Source organism: Haplochromis burtoni, unplaced genomic scaffold (genome assembly GCF_018398535.1).
Source record: "Haplochromis burtoni strain Fernald_Lab_line unplaced genomic scaffold, NCSU_Asbu1 Contig_134, whole genome shotgun sequence".
Lineage (NCBI taxonomy): Eukaryota > Metazoa > Chordata > Actinopteri > Cichliformes > Cichlidae > Haplochromis > Haplochromis burtoni.
The window spans coordinates 577,190-591,356 of record NW_024582495.1 but is presented as its reverse complement, the minus strand read 5'-3'; the positions used below and the strand labels follow the sequence as shown (position 1 = coordinate 591,356).

Below are 14,167 nucleotides of genomic sequence, written 5' to 3'. Positions count from 1 at the left end.
ATGAAATTAATGACATGAGCTCGCTCTGCTACTTCTGCTGCCAGGTAGCCTTGGACGCGTTTTTCACATTAGCGGCGTCATTTCCGCCCCGCAGACCCCGGATGAAGCTGCCGTTTGGGGCAAGTGAAGCAGGGCCACCGAGGCTGGTTGGGTTTTAATTTAGCAGAGAGGGGGGTCGGAGCGGATCGGAGCCCCGCTGGATTAATGTGGACAGGGCAGCGCGGAGTGCCAGCAGGGCTACGAGGAGCAAACAGTCCGGGTCGAGTAGAGACACCGGCTAAAAGCTGCTGCTAACTCTGTTTAACTGTTAGCAGCAAAGTAACGCAGAGCAAGCAGCCAGCTTCTCCGGCTAATAGCCTCTCCACACCGCGGAGTGTGCAGCTTACACACGGCACGTCTCATCGGAGCTCCAGTCTAACACAGCACCTGGTGAATGAATGATGTCTGCCGCTAGCATTGACCCTCAGGTAAGCAGCAAACAGGGGGATACCTTCAGCTTCGGGTTTATATTTCTGCAGGAAGGAGAGATGAGCATGGTGTGCACCCCTCTCTGGAGACGATGCCCCCGCTGCAAGCTAAGGATAGCTGGAAAACTACTCACTGCTGGTAACAAACCAAGGCCTGGACCACAGCTCCCAGTGGGTATCAGAGTGGCCCTAACATACCACATCGCCGAGCGCTGATGCTTTTTATGTGTCAGTGAGGTTTTTCGGAGGAAATGTCTGAATACATCTCAGTGTGAGGCTAGGGTGATGTCTTAATGCTCTGAATTTTCCAGTCGTGACCCACACAAGCTCTCTCTCTCTTTTTTTTTTCATCCTCCCAAAACGACTGATAAGACATCGAAAGGACAAGATGCAAGCAAAGGTAAGAGATGATGGATCTCTAGATGTTTTCTGTATCTAGAGGGGGACAAACTGGCCTGGCAGGCTTATTACTGAGTGCATCACCACCTAATATGGAACATGTTTCTGTAGCGGTTTGTAATAGTGATAACCACTGCAAAAATCTTTTAAAATTAAGGTACCTCACATATTTCAAAAGGTCAGCTCCTAAATGCTATATTTATCAATCAGGAAGACAGAAAAATCAATTTTAATTCTCGGTACTCATCATTCACGTTGACCTCCTCTCCTTTGTCTACAGCTGTGTAGCACAAAGTGCACATCTTTTGGAAACCTATTTGTACATTTAGAGTGAATACATGCTGGTGTTTAGTTTGTATCATTATTAACTGCAATGTGAATATATCATGAGGTGTCATAATATTAAAAACGGGTGTTTTTCTTCTTTTTTTTAGCTTTGTTTTTTTTTCTTTCAAAGTGTGTGTATAATTTCCCATGTGCAGGTTTGATTCTATTTATTGCAGCCTTTTCAGTTTCAGTGCAGAATGGCTCCCTCCATCAGAAGGATGCTGTCCATGATAATGACTTTGAGCCCTATCTTACCGGCCAGTCCAGTCAGGTAGGAAAACTTTATTGAATCCCACAGGGGAATTCCCCTGTTACAGCAGCTCAAAAGCAGTGATGAGATGGAAAGCACTGAATAATAACAATGTAATATAGCGAAACTAGTCTTTGAGTTTTAGGAAGTAAAAGAATTAACATATGATCACATTGGTTAAATATACATGTGCGCACATATGCATGTTTGATCTGTTGAAAGGGAAAACAGTGTTTCTTTTAACTTTTTGGAGACCTTAAAAATAAAATGATTTTAGGATTTTAAGGTTTATCCTCTTATAACTTTGAATCAGTGTAGCGCTGGGCAGTATGACCAAAAAATCTGGTGAATTTTGTTAACATTATAAAAAAATATAAAACTCTTTAATGTCATCATTAAAAAAGAAATAAAATAAAATGAAACAGCACGACCAAAGGAACAAAAAGTCTGATCTTAGACTCTCATACCTAAAAATAGTATTTGGACTATACAGTCAAAACTAATATAATTTTTTTGGGCTGCTGTCTTTAAACAATGATTGTTTAGCTCATTAGCATTAATGTTTAAATGCAGCTTTCAAATAAAAACCATTTGAAATTACTCTTCCCAACTTTGTGGCATAAATTGTTCTGTCTCTGGGTAAAATCGCCAGTTAGCCTTGATTAGCATATTTTCTTCCCATCATGCTGTTCAGTGGTGTCATTAAGTAAGGTTTTCATTGGAATTGAATAGAGGGACACCTCTGGTTGATTGGTTCAGAGACAAAGTTATAGAGGCAAAGCTGAGATGGTCTTTGGACATGTGCAGTAGAGGGATTGTGGGTAGACTGGATGGATGGGTTCTGAATATGGAGCAGGAGGAAAAGACGAAGAAGACAGTAAAAGAAAGAGAATGTAGTGACGGAGGACATGCAGAAAGTTGGCGTGACAGAGGAGGATGCTGGTTTGTTTTGTGACATAATGTTTGCTTTGTTCAACAGCGTGACCTGTGGGTTTATAAGTGGTGTTTCCTATTATCACGTATGAGTCATGATTGCATCCGTGAGTCAAGTTGAGAAGAGGAAAGTAAAATATCTCAAATTCAACAAAGCAAAATAAAGTACCTTACTAAAAGGCGTACTAAATGGAGTGGAATCAGCACGACAATTATCAGGTGATTAAAGCGGTTCAGTATAACAGAGTGTAAGGTGTAGGGGACAGTGGAGTGTGGAGAAAAGGGTGAAAGAGCAAAACATTTACTTTGATTTTGTTAAAAGGATCTTTTTCTGTTTCTTTTTGCAGAATAACAGTTATCAGTCCATGACAGACCCTTACCTGTCCAGCTACTATGCCCCCTCTATTGGATTTCCTTATCCTCTCAGTGAGGCTCCTTGGTCTACAGGAGGTGATCCACCGATTCCCTACTTGACACCCTATGCCCCGCTCAGCAATGGAGACCACCACTTCATGCACGACACGGTGTTTGGGCAGCCGGGCGGGCTCAGCAGCAGCATCTACCCTCACAGGTTTAACTTCTTCCCAGAGAATCCAGCGTTCTCTGCCTGGGGCACCAGTGGTTCTCAGGGACAGCAGACTCAGAGCTCAGCCTACGGGGGGAGCTACAGCTACCCACCAAGCTCACTTGGAGGCACCTTAGTCCCTGATGGCCAGACAGGTTTCCATAGTGACACCCTAAGCAAGGCCCCAGGTATGAACAGCATAGAGCAGGGCATGTTGGGCCTCAAAATAGGCGGGGACGTGACTGGAAGTGGCTCAGGTGTGAAGAGTGCAGGCTCCGTGATCGGTGGCAGCGGCAGTGTAGCGGCTGCTGTTGCCACAGGCAACGGTGGCACACCAATGGGAATGCCCCCTCCGAAGCCGACATCGTGGGCTGCAATCGCTAGTAAACCTGCCAAGCTGCAGCAACAAAAGACCAAGAACAAGCCTCCTATAGTCGGAGGACCTCTGCCTCCACCTCCCATCAAACACAGCATGGACATTGATACGTGGGACAATAAAGGGACTGTGACCAAGATGGCCCCTCCTTTACCCCACCACCACCAACAGCACCAGCCCCAGCTTCACTCCCATGCTCCCAGTCTCTTGCCTCCCCTTCAGCAATCCCTGCATTCTGCCCAGTCCCTGGTGCAGCAGATGACCCTGCAGGGCCCTCCTCCGCCTCATTCTTACCAGAACCACAACTCTGCTCCCACACCTCAGACTCGCTGGGTAGCCCCACGCAACCGCAACTTGTGCTACGGTGGAGGAAGCTTGGACAGCAGCGGCTCCTCCAACGGCGGTGGTGTTGGTAATGGAGGGGGTGGGGTGGGGCCTCCAGACCTGGGATCAGAGTCCCACCCTGTGCTGGAGAAACTGAGAGCGGCCCATAGCTACAACCCCAAGGAGTTTGACTGGAACCTGAAAAACGGCCGCGTGTTTATCATTAAAAGCTACTCCGAGGACGACATCCACCGCTCCATCAAGTACTCCATCTGGTGCAGCACGGAGCACGGCAACAAGCGCCTAGACTCAGCCTACAGAGCCATGAACTCTAAAGGGCCCGTCTACTTGCTGTTCAGCGTCAATGGCAGCGGGCATTTCTGCGGCGTGGCGGAGATGCGCTCGCCGGTGGACTACGGCACCAGCGCAGGTGTGTGGGCGCAGGACAAGTGGAAGGGCAAGTTTGATGTGAACTGGTTGTTTGTTAAGGACGTGCCTAATAGCCAGCTGCGCCACATCCGCCTGGAAAACAACGACAACAAGCCGGTCACCAACTCACGTGACACTCAAGAGGTTCCTCTGGAAAAAGCAAAGCAGGTGCTCAAGATTATTGCCCAGTACAAACACACCACCTCCATCTTCGATGACTTTTCCCACTACGAGAAGAAGCAAGAGGAAGAGGAGGTGGTGAAAAAGGTAGACATGTCTTTGATATTAAATACAAATGAATGAATCTGTTAAGGTTTTGCTGCTGCTGTATGAAAAAAGTTAATGTGGGGGAAGAATGTTTTGTTCACATTTCTACTAAAATATCTTCTTTGGACCCTTGCTTTTCACTTTTGTTTGCACACATGCTCTACAGCATGTCCTGTGTGTTACTAGAGCTTCGCAATTGATCCGATTTTAATTTCTTGTGATTAGCAAATCAAGATAATCAAGAAGGTAATAAAGCGGCTATTTAAATCCATGTTTCCAAAGTGGGAAATCATAATGAATAATCACGATCTCAGTACTATCATTAATAAATCCTTTATTTAAAGACCTTCTCTCATTGAGGTGCACAAAAGAGTTACATTATTTAGTTCAAGACAGTTTAAGACAGACAGATACAGCAACACATTATTCGTTAATGTGCAAATTAAGAACAGCACCTACAATAGCTGTGACAGATACATATAAATAATCTGTGTGAAAATAAGGGTACAGGTAATATTTAACTGCCCTCTGGACACTGCAAGTGCTGTATTTTAAACAAAGAGCACATGCGACCAGGTAATCTTTGCAGCACAACCTTGCATGGAAACATCAGACATTGTTGCTGTCATCTGCTATTTAAAGAAGACCATCTCACTTTTGTCTCCCAGTGATGCAGTGCAGAGTGAGAAGGCTCAAAGTGGCCAAAGAAGCGCGCACATAAACAGTATCACCATACTCGAGCCTGTGGGTACATGCAGTGAGTGAGAAACAGGATTTCTTTCTTTATAAAAATACAGTTTTTGTATTTAGTTTTCTTGACAGGTGTTCCTTACGGGTGTAAAAATTGACTAGAAAATTTGTGATTTTTTTCCATAATCGAGCAGCAGTAGAACCTGTGCAACTGCAGTCAGATCAGGCATCAAACGGTTTTAAACCTGCCAGCTTCATAGTTCCAGGTCTGCGTGATGTCTGATAGTGCCTGTTTGAGAACAATGCAGGTAACTGTCCTGTGAATTCACAACAAGCGAGTGGGCGTCATGTGTTCTGCCTCCTGCACGCTCTGTTCAGTCAGCTCTCTTGCCTAAACCAAAAATAGTATTTCCAGCAGTGAGAACCCATCTGACGCAGGTTATTTCCTGCTGTGTGCTGCTTGTGAGAAAGGACAGCTCTGCACAACGCTCAGACCTGATTCTGGTGACGGTGTCTGAGGTTCAGGTGTAAAAACTGCTTCAGATAAAAACTACAACACCCCTACCATAATCCTATTGTAGACTTACTTTCTTACACATGGATTATGCCTAATCCTAGACTAAATACAACTTCCTATTGTAGTCGACATTGAATTTTCTTTTTAGATTAGGACTGCGTTCAATCACCGACTGCGAAACCGACTCTTAATGTCTTACAACAAGGTGCACAAAACGTGTACTTGACCTGATTTATGATGTTGCCTTATATGGAGTTATTTATGTTAACTAACCATAGACTTTATATAAAGATGGACATAGCCACATAATATTACCTGAAACTAGTAACTGAGCCCATTAAGTCATCAGGAACAAGTCAGAAGTGACCATATTTAGAAAGTTGCATGCTGAGTTATCAGCTAACACTAATCAAGCTTGATTTGTGAGTTGGTTGATAAACTATTAAGGTTTGAAGCACAGGTGCATTTATCTATACTGATTGATGTTGTCTTTTGGTGGCTACAGATGCAGCTCATCATGAGTTGTGTCATACATGAGAAAATACAAAAAGACGTGTATAGTAGGTTAAGTGGTGATTCTGAAATGGTTGTGGGTGTGAATGGAGACCTGTTGCTCTTGGTTAAACCTCACTTATACTTTCCCTGTTCACCCGAGTCCCAGATTATATATAATTTCATCATCAGATGGTGAGCGCAAGATTTCATGTGGATATCCATGTTTTGTTTTGTTTTTGTGACCATGGGGATTTGCATGCACCTCAGGCGGTGTACTTCAAAAAAGTATAACAGGAACGACTACTCAGCCATGAGGCTTCCACCTGTGTCCACAGTTAGTTTGTCACTAGTTTATCAGCCCACTGATAAACTAGTCACGCACAAGCCTATTATTATGTATTGCGTAAATTATGCTGTAAAGATTCATGGTTTTTCCTGGTTTTTATTGTGGATCATAATACCTATTGCGTGGTAATTATATTTTAAATAAAAGTTTTGTTGCAAAATTTATAGCATTTATGCTACAGTCCCACTAGTGAAAACAGTGGTTGGAGATCCCAACACTACCAAAATTATTGCCACCCATTGCGATAAGCGTATTCTGAAGACTCGCACTAAGTCTGCAGCACTTACAGTAACTGCTGTCTTCAAAGCAACTTTGGTGCCTCGAGATGGTGATTTAAAAATCAATGAGAGAGTCGGTGTGCTGGTCTCAGTTGGGTGAGGTCAAGCACAGCGATTTAACTGCATAATGACACAGGTGTTTGGTGACTTTGCATTTTTATAGGAATACAACCAGAGCTAAACCAGCTGATTCAAAGTCTTCTACTGCAAACAACTACGTTGCAGTCAAGACTCAGATTGATTGTAACATGTAGGCAACCTGTGTGCGTCTATAAACAGACAGCAATTGTTTGCAAACATTCAACAATCTCTCTGAGTGGTTGCAATTGTTTGGAGACAGGCTGCCTGCCACCAGATGAGCACTTCTAATGAAGTGAAGGGAACTTCTTGTGATTGAAATTGGTTGCCCAGCGGTTCATCATCCTGAACCTCTGGGCATCCAGACTACTTGCAACTGGTTGCTGACCGTAAATCACCAAGCAACTACTGAATTTTCCTAGTCGTGAGGAGATTTCTACTCCAGTGTGACTGAGGAGATGCTTCCTAGCATAATTCTCTGCTGAGAACTTCATTAAGTCTTCATGTGTTTTTTTTCTAACAGAGCTACGAGCCTGCCTCAATACAGAGTCGATCCCGAATCGATCAGGTAAAGCTTATCTTACTTCTTTCTCTCTCAGGTGGGGGTAAAGTTGGAATGAGAATATGAATTCTGTAGAAACATGGATAACGATTCGTTTGTTTTTTGTTTGTTTTTTTTAATTCTCTCTTTCAGGACCGTCAGAAGTAAGCTATAGAAGTCTCTTCTGAAAGCTCAGCCGACGGTTGTGTTTGAATGGACATGCTGAAATCTAGGTTTAAAAAGAAAACACAAGGACACCAACAAACACAAAAAAAAATATCTGAAAACGAATATTTTTTTTCTATTTAATTTTTGCGACCAAACTATTTGAGCCACCGGTTCCAGTCTTCAATATGCGTGCAGGGATGAAGCTCGTTCCACCAGATGAATCGCTTCAATAATATCTATTTTCTTGTTTTTTTCTGTATTTTTTTAGCCTTATAAATCTCTATCGCTACCCTCGAACATCTGAAATTGGTAACTAATTCTAAATATCTGCACGTCTGTTTGGAAAAATCTCTCGACAACATGCTGCTGATATTCAGTGACTGTTCACTTTGTGGTTTGTGTGTTGGAGAAATGTTAAGTGCTTGTATTGCTTTATCTTAATGAGTGAACAACAACTTTATTGACAAATGTCTGCTATCTGTATGTGGCCAGTTGTATTTTGTATTATCATAAGACAAAATAATGACTTCTATCATGCCCCCTCCTCTTCCTCCTCCTCCTTCTGTTTTTTTTTCCCCTCATGTGAGGGGTCTCTGAAGGTTTCTATATGCATAGACATAATTGTGCAAAGGTGGTGGCATTAGAAGGCATTAATGTTAGAAGAATATATTGAAGGATGTATCACCAGGTTTAACGTAATGTTGAGAAAATGTGCGATTTTGTCATTACAGGGTGGAGCCGTAACATTTCTTTGCAGCGGTAGTGTGGAATATTTTTTTATTTCCAGTACTGTACCTCAATTTATTTATTTTTTTTTTTCAAGCTAGCGATTCAGGGAAAATAAGTCTGATGATCAAACGCTCGTAAAGGTGGTCCTGCTCTCACTTTAACGATGGAAATTCAAATAATACTGTTTAAGTTGATTTTTTTTTTTTTTTTAAATCAACACAGGATCTGCTTTCTTTCCCCTTTCTCTGTTTATGAAATTCTGGGCAATGTAGCATGCACTGCTTTTAGAACTCAAGCCAGGCCCGTCGTTTAGTTTTATTTGTTCTTTCTTAACATTATAATAATCTTTTCATCATTTCCATCACTATAACCTTCATCCTCGGAAAATGTAAGCTTTAATGTACTGGCATTTCTAACTGAGATCGCCTCAAAATGTTTAACTGTAGCATTATACTTAACTGATTTATTGTCAAGTGTATGAAAACGCAGAGACTAGCCTATATGGTATATGTTTGTGACTTTTTTTTTTGTTATTTTCTTTTTTAATTGCTTGCTGTATTGTGTGTGGATGTGGGTGTGTGCGTGGGTGTGTGTGTATGCGAGTGGAAGAAAAAGAGAGGGACTGTGGAGCAATCAGAATTATATAATGGTATTGGAATATAGAAAATTTATGCAAAAAAAAGTTTTAAGTCACCCTTGAATTAAATATCTATTGTATCAGAGGTCACTATCACATTCTTAGATTTGATCATATTCATTATTAAAGACATACTTATCTGTTGTTTGTGTTTCTGTTTTTATGACCATTCAAGGAAGTTTGTTTCTGAAAAATAAAAAAAGTTGCCACAAAAGCTTCGCGGACAAAATTAGAACGTCTCAGAGATCGATACGGCACGTCTCCAGTTGAGGTTCTCAGTCACTGATCATGGTGACGGTAGGAAGAAAGAACTCTTCTTTAACAGGAAGTGACCTCCAGCTGAAACAGGCACATGTGACAAGTTTGAGAACAGAAAGTATAGTATGGATGCTTGTTTCCACCAAAACAAAAACTTTTTCTCCTGGCACAGTTAAGTGAAAACTTCTTATATTATTTAAAATTTTTGACATCTCAACTTTCTCTGATATTTTTACTAACTCGAAGTTTTGACTTGGGAATAGCAAAAACAAAAAAAGTGTTAAGAAGAAGCTTCCAAGTGTAGAGACTTGCTTGTTGCATTGATTGTTTTCTGGAGGAATTCCATTTTATAAAATCTTGATTAAAAATAATTAATTGCAAATATTTATTTATTCGATGCTAGCTTTGCATCATTCAGTTTTAAATAGTCCTTATCTTATATTGAGCATTAGCTCTTCAGTTCACCCTCTGAAACAAGGTGTTTTAGCTCCCTGCTTCTAACTCAGCCCATGATTTCAGGTAGCGAGGAAAAGAGCTTAGTGGCTTTACTGACCAGAACAGAGGCACAGAGGAACCATAGGTGGTGCTGTGGGAAATCAGAAAAGCATGCTTCAATAACCATTAGGACCATAGACTGTATGTAAAAGATGAGCGTAGCTTTCAGGTCACAAAACTGAAGCCACGGCAGAAATACTTTCAACCTTCCATCTTTCTAATGAACAGCAGGGGGCAGCATCTGTAGTTTGAAAAGGTCCGGTTACATAAAAGTCTAGCAAAATTATAAATTTAACTTGTGACCTCAGTAAACACTTTCCTAACGAGTTTATGGCCTCCGGCACCAGTTTTACTTAACACAACATAAAGGTGATTTTGTCTGGTTATTATTACAGCCAGAAAGGAGGACTGCATGGGGTGTGCTTTATTGGCTAAAGACTCCCAGCTTCTCCTTCAGACACACCTCCGATCTTTACAAGTTCATGTTTGAATCAGCAAATACATTATTTACAGTATATCAGCTGCTTGTTATCTGATGTCTCCATGAAGATCACTGGAATGCAGAGGTGTTTCCAGGATTTTTTTAACGAGAGGACCCAAAAACAACAACATGAAGAAATCAATATTTAATCAGATGAAAATACAGATGCAGGAAATAGTCACAAATTTCAGGGTCTACTGAGGCAACTATTACCACTCTTGTAAATCCTATATGAGTAGAATACAAAAATCTAAATCACTGTATCATATGTGTGATATTACTGGATTATAATCTTTGCATAATACTCATACTCATAATACTTACATTCTATAGGTAACGTCATCTATAGTATTACAGCCTAACATGTTAGTAGAGTTTTATTTCGTTAAGTAATAAAAGTAATAATGTGATAACAGCTCTAAAATGAATGGTCTGAAATACAAAAATCAGTGTTTTTATTTAAGCTGTAGTTCAGAAGAGGAAAGTACCCGTAAATAGTAATACTGGAAGTATAATTACATTAAAATCTTTTCTTAATGTGGACAATGTGATTCAAATTTATTTCATTATCTGCTTGGTTGTTTTTAAAAAATTAGTTTTCAGTTAAGGTATCAAGTGATAAAGCTGTTGTACTCTTTAACATAATAAATACAAAGCTCATACCAGTTTGCGTCATGCTGTTTGTGTTTATTTTCCTCCTGAACACAGTTAAACACACATATGAGGACTTTATTGACATAAAGTAATGAACTGATTCATCCCCACTGATAGGAAAGCAGCGACAGGCTGAATATGAGTATTTTGTGGTTACAGGTTCTTAAAAAAATACTTCTAAACCGATAGAAAATGAGGTTAAATGATTTTCTATTACTCGTGGTTAATTTTTGATCAAAAGCGATGGGATGAGAAGCAGCAGATGCGCTCCCTCCTGTCTCAGCAGCCCTCCGTCTCCGTGAATGATGCGGGGATGGTGCAGAGTTTGATTCCTCTCTTGGCATTCACCGCGTGCCTTAATTGTATGGCTAATAAATCAAGGTCCGCCGTGAACACGAGGAGCGGCAACCCTGGCTCCCTTATCGAGGAAAGTTGGAGCTTCTGACCGTCACAGACAGAAAAAACACACAAATAACCCGACAGGCCTGAGCGCCATCACTCTGCATCGCCGTTTACATGTCTTGAAAATATGACCTGAATTTCACACCAACCATCAACATAAATTAAAACACATCACACAATGCGCGCCTTCGTCTTCTTTCCCTCCTGCGCGACCGTGAATTATCAGTCCATCGTCCCCGGCGCGTCTTCATTCCGTGACACAGCACCTGTCCTGTTTTATTCTCAGTGATGGATGTGTGGAGGTGAAGCAGGCCAGACAATGCCGTCCACAGTCCGAGGCGGGCGGGCAAGCCCACTGGTGATGCTCAGCCAGGCTTTGAGTCAGAGGAAATAAAAACCTGCGTCAGCCCTCCGGACTCCGAGGTTTAAGTATCTGACAGATATTTTCGGTTTTCTGGATATTTCACATTTCTCTACAGCAAAAACCGCCCCCGTCCTGATTTGCGTGCGTCTTTCATATCCCGGTGTTCACAGCTGAAGCAGTAACGTCATGACGTGGCTCCGCTATGAGACGCAAAGTGTTTGACCCCATTAAAGCGTCTACAGAGCGTATTAATAAAATATATGGACCCGATGTCGAGCGGTACTGCAATGTTTTCATTTCTGTGGGCAGGAAAAGATCCGCATGCGCTGACCAGGGTGCTGAAAGCGGACCCGCTGGGAGTCAGTTAACCGCACAGGAGCCTCTATACAGCTTCATCCCCTAAATATATTCAATCTAATAGTTTATAAAGTTGTATTTTCTTCGCTGTAACCGCATTAAAATTACAGAAGAAGCTGCTCCTTGAGGACAACCATTCACACATACAAATGCAACTTTTCTAATTATGCAAATAATGGAAAATATCACGACTGTGATAAATAACGAAAATGCATAAATTACAAAAATGAAAACATAAAATATGCCGTTTCGCAGCATTTGTGCAACACATGAGGAACAACGGCTATCAGTGACTCAACAATGTGCATTTTTAAGGGTCTGATTCCCTTTCAGGATACAGACCGACAGATAGAACTGTCCATCATATCTATGAAACCTGAAATGGAAGAGAAATTAAAAAGCGCAACAATGGTCCAGTTCCGATGAAGCTGAAATATATAAACTCACCGCAGAGGGCGCCTGAACACGCCGGGTGAGATCCATTCACAGATACGTCACTAAACAAGAAACAGAATAATGTGCAGCTCATTCATCAGCAACAAGAATTATTGATTTTCATATTTGCGTCACCAACGATCTTTTGCCTTATTTTCTTTCTTCTTTATTGACATACAGTACTTAAATGTATTAGATCACCACCCAGTGTAAGGTTTATGCCACAGCTGCCTTAAATTAACAGTATTGGTAATTAACAAAATCATTTTTATATTTTTGCAATGGTCGGTACAAAAACAATAGTTATATGATATTATATTGTTATATTTATTGTGGTTTTCCGTGGATTTTCAGATTTACAGTGCTGATTTATAGCTGAAAATGATAAAGTGCATAGCTGTTATGATCAAGATGCCAAATTACAGTTATTTACATGCATTCATGAACAATTAAAAATAACTTTAGTTCTTGAATGTTATGCTTTATTAATTCCTGACCTCCAGAAGTCCAGAGTGCCCGCTCAAATTTAAGCATATAAAGGTAAATTTACTTTGCTATTGAATGTTAAGGTAACTTTCTGAACCAAAAACACTCTGTTTCAGACAGGTTTTGTTCTACTGGCTCTCTATGATGTCACAGAGAGCAATTATCTCAGACACAAGATGTGAAAACATGTTCCACACACCTGCTGTTTTGAACTCATGTTTGTGTGGGACAGCCAATCAGAAGAGAGCTGGCTTTAAAGCGGGAGGACTGCTGCCTTAATGTGTTGTGGCCCTTACGATATTTGAGAGAGGCACCATCAATCAGAGGACGCCCTATGAGCACTTGGGAACAGTGAGAAGGAAAGACTCCCTTTAAACAGGAAGAATAAAATAAAAAGACATGTATGCCCCTTTATTTATTAAATTTATATTTTTATTTATGAAACAAAAACTTTTTTTTTCTTCATGATAGAAGTGGACTTTTGTAGTGCACTTTTCCCAATTTAAGCCTCACACATTAAAAAAATAGTTTTTATGTTACTTTTTTTTACAAGACTAAAAGTTCCTATCTCATATACAAGCCTATGCTTTCAAAAAAGTACTGCAACATTTTTACAAACCAAATGACACATTATTAAAATCATCTGAATACACATTCCTAATATTGTAAACCAATGGTGAAAGTAAAAAGCCACTATTATGTTTTAAATAAAACCAAATTTAAATAGAAACTAAAGGAAAAACACCCACAAAACAAAACACCTTTTTGTAGATGTTAAATATCAACAACTGCACAGATCAAGTATAAACATTTAAAACACTTTTACGACCCAAACTTTACAGCACCATTGAAAACACCTGAATAAAGATGTTTATAATGTCATTATAAATACATATAAAAGAGTTGTTTTATTAATCCTGCTAAAGTTTAACATTAGGTCTTCAGTGCTGGTTAAAACTAAAGTATGCAGCATTTAAACAAAACAAAACAAAGGAATTACAGATAACCTGAAACTCCTCCTATAAGCTCCTCCCACTAGACAAGACCCTGATCCTGAACCCTGATCTTCCAGGTAAAAGTCCTTCACCTGATGCATACTCTACCTGTTTTTATATACACTTTTTTGTTACCTGTTCTGAAAAGATCTGTGATTGGCCGAAGTCTCCCATCACATATTACATTTTCTATTAAACCCTGAAAGCAGCCCAGGAGTCCAGCTGTCTCTCAGAAAAGTTTAAATAACCTGACAGGTTATTGTGACAAATTATGACCTCTATACCCTCTTGATGCTCTACTTTCTAATACACTAAATCTGCTGCTTAATAATATCATATAATATATTATTTGGTAAGAGTGGCTAAAATTATTTTGTCAAATAGACATAAAGTTTTCGACTCATATGCACACAAAATTGGGGGG

General features: G+C 40.5%; 1 protein-coding gene across 8 annotated transcripts; it reads left to right on the top strand.

The window, feature by feature from the left end:
- Positions 1–56: 56 nt before the first annotated feature.
- Positions 57–8,960, top strand: ythdf1 (YTH N(6)-methyladenosine RNA binding protein 1). 8 transcript variants are annotated; one of them, XM_042224307.1, is made up of 7 exons: positions 474–638; positions 840–867; positions 1,379–1,464; positions 2,423–2,595; positions 2,724–4,337; positions 7,265–7,309; positions 7,436–8,960. In XM_042224307.1, the coding sequence occupies exons 4-7, from the start codon at positions 2,566–2,568 to the stop codon at positions 7,448–7,450; spliced, it is 1,704 nt and encodes a 567-aa protein (XP_042080241.1). In that variant the 5' UTR covers positions 474–638; positions 840–867; positions 1,379–1,464; positions 2,423–2,565; the 3' UTR covers positions 7,451–8,960. The 8 variants fall into 8 exon arrangements, with proteins under 8 accessions (XP_042080240.1, XP_005930721.1, XP_014191724.1 ...); XM_042224306.1 differs by lacking the exons at positions 474–638; positions 2,423–2,595 and adding an exon at positions 57–467 and having other exon boundaries at positions 1,349–1,464; XM_005930659.3 differs by lacking the exons at positions 474–638; positions 2,423–2,595 and adding an exon at positions 58–467.
- The last annotated feature ends 5,207 nt before the right edge of the window (positions 8,961–14,167 follow it).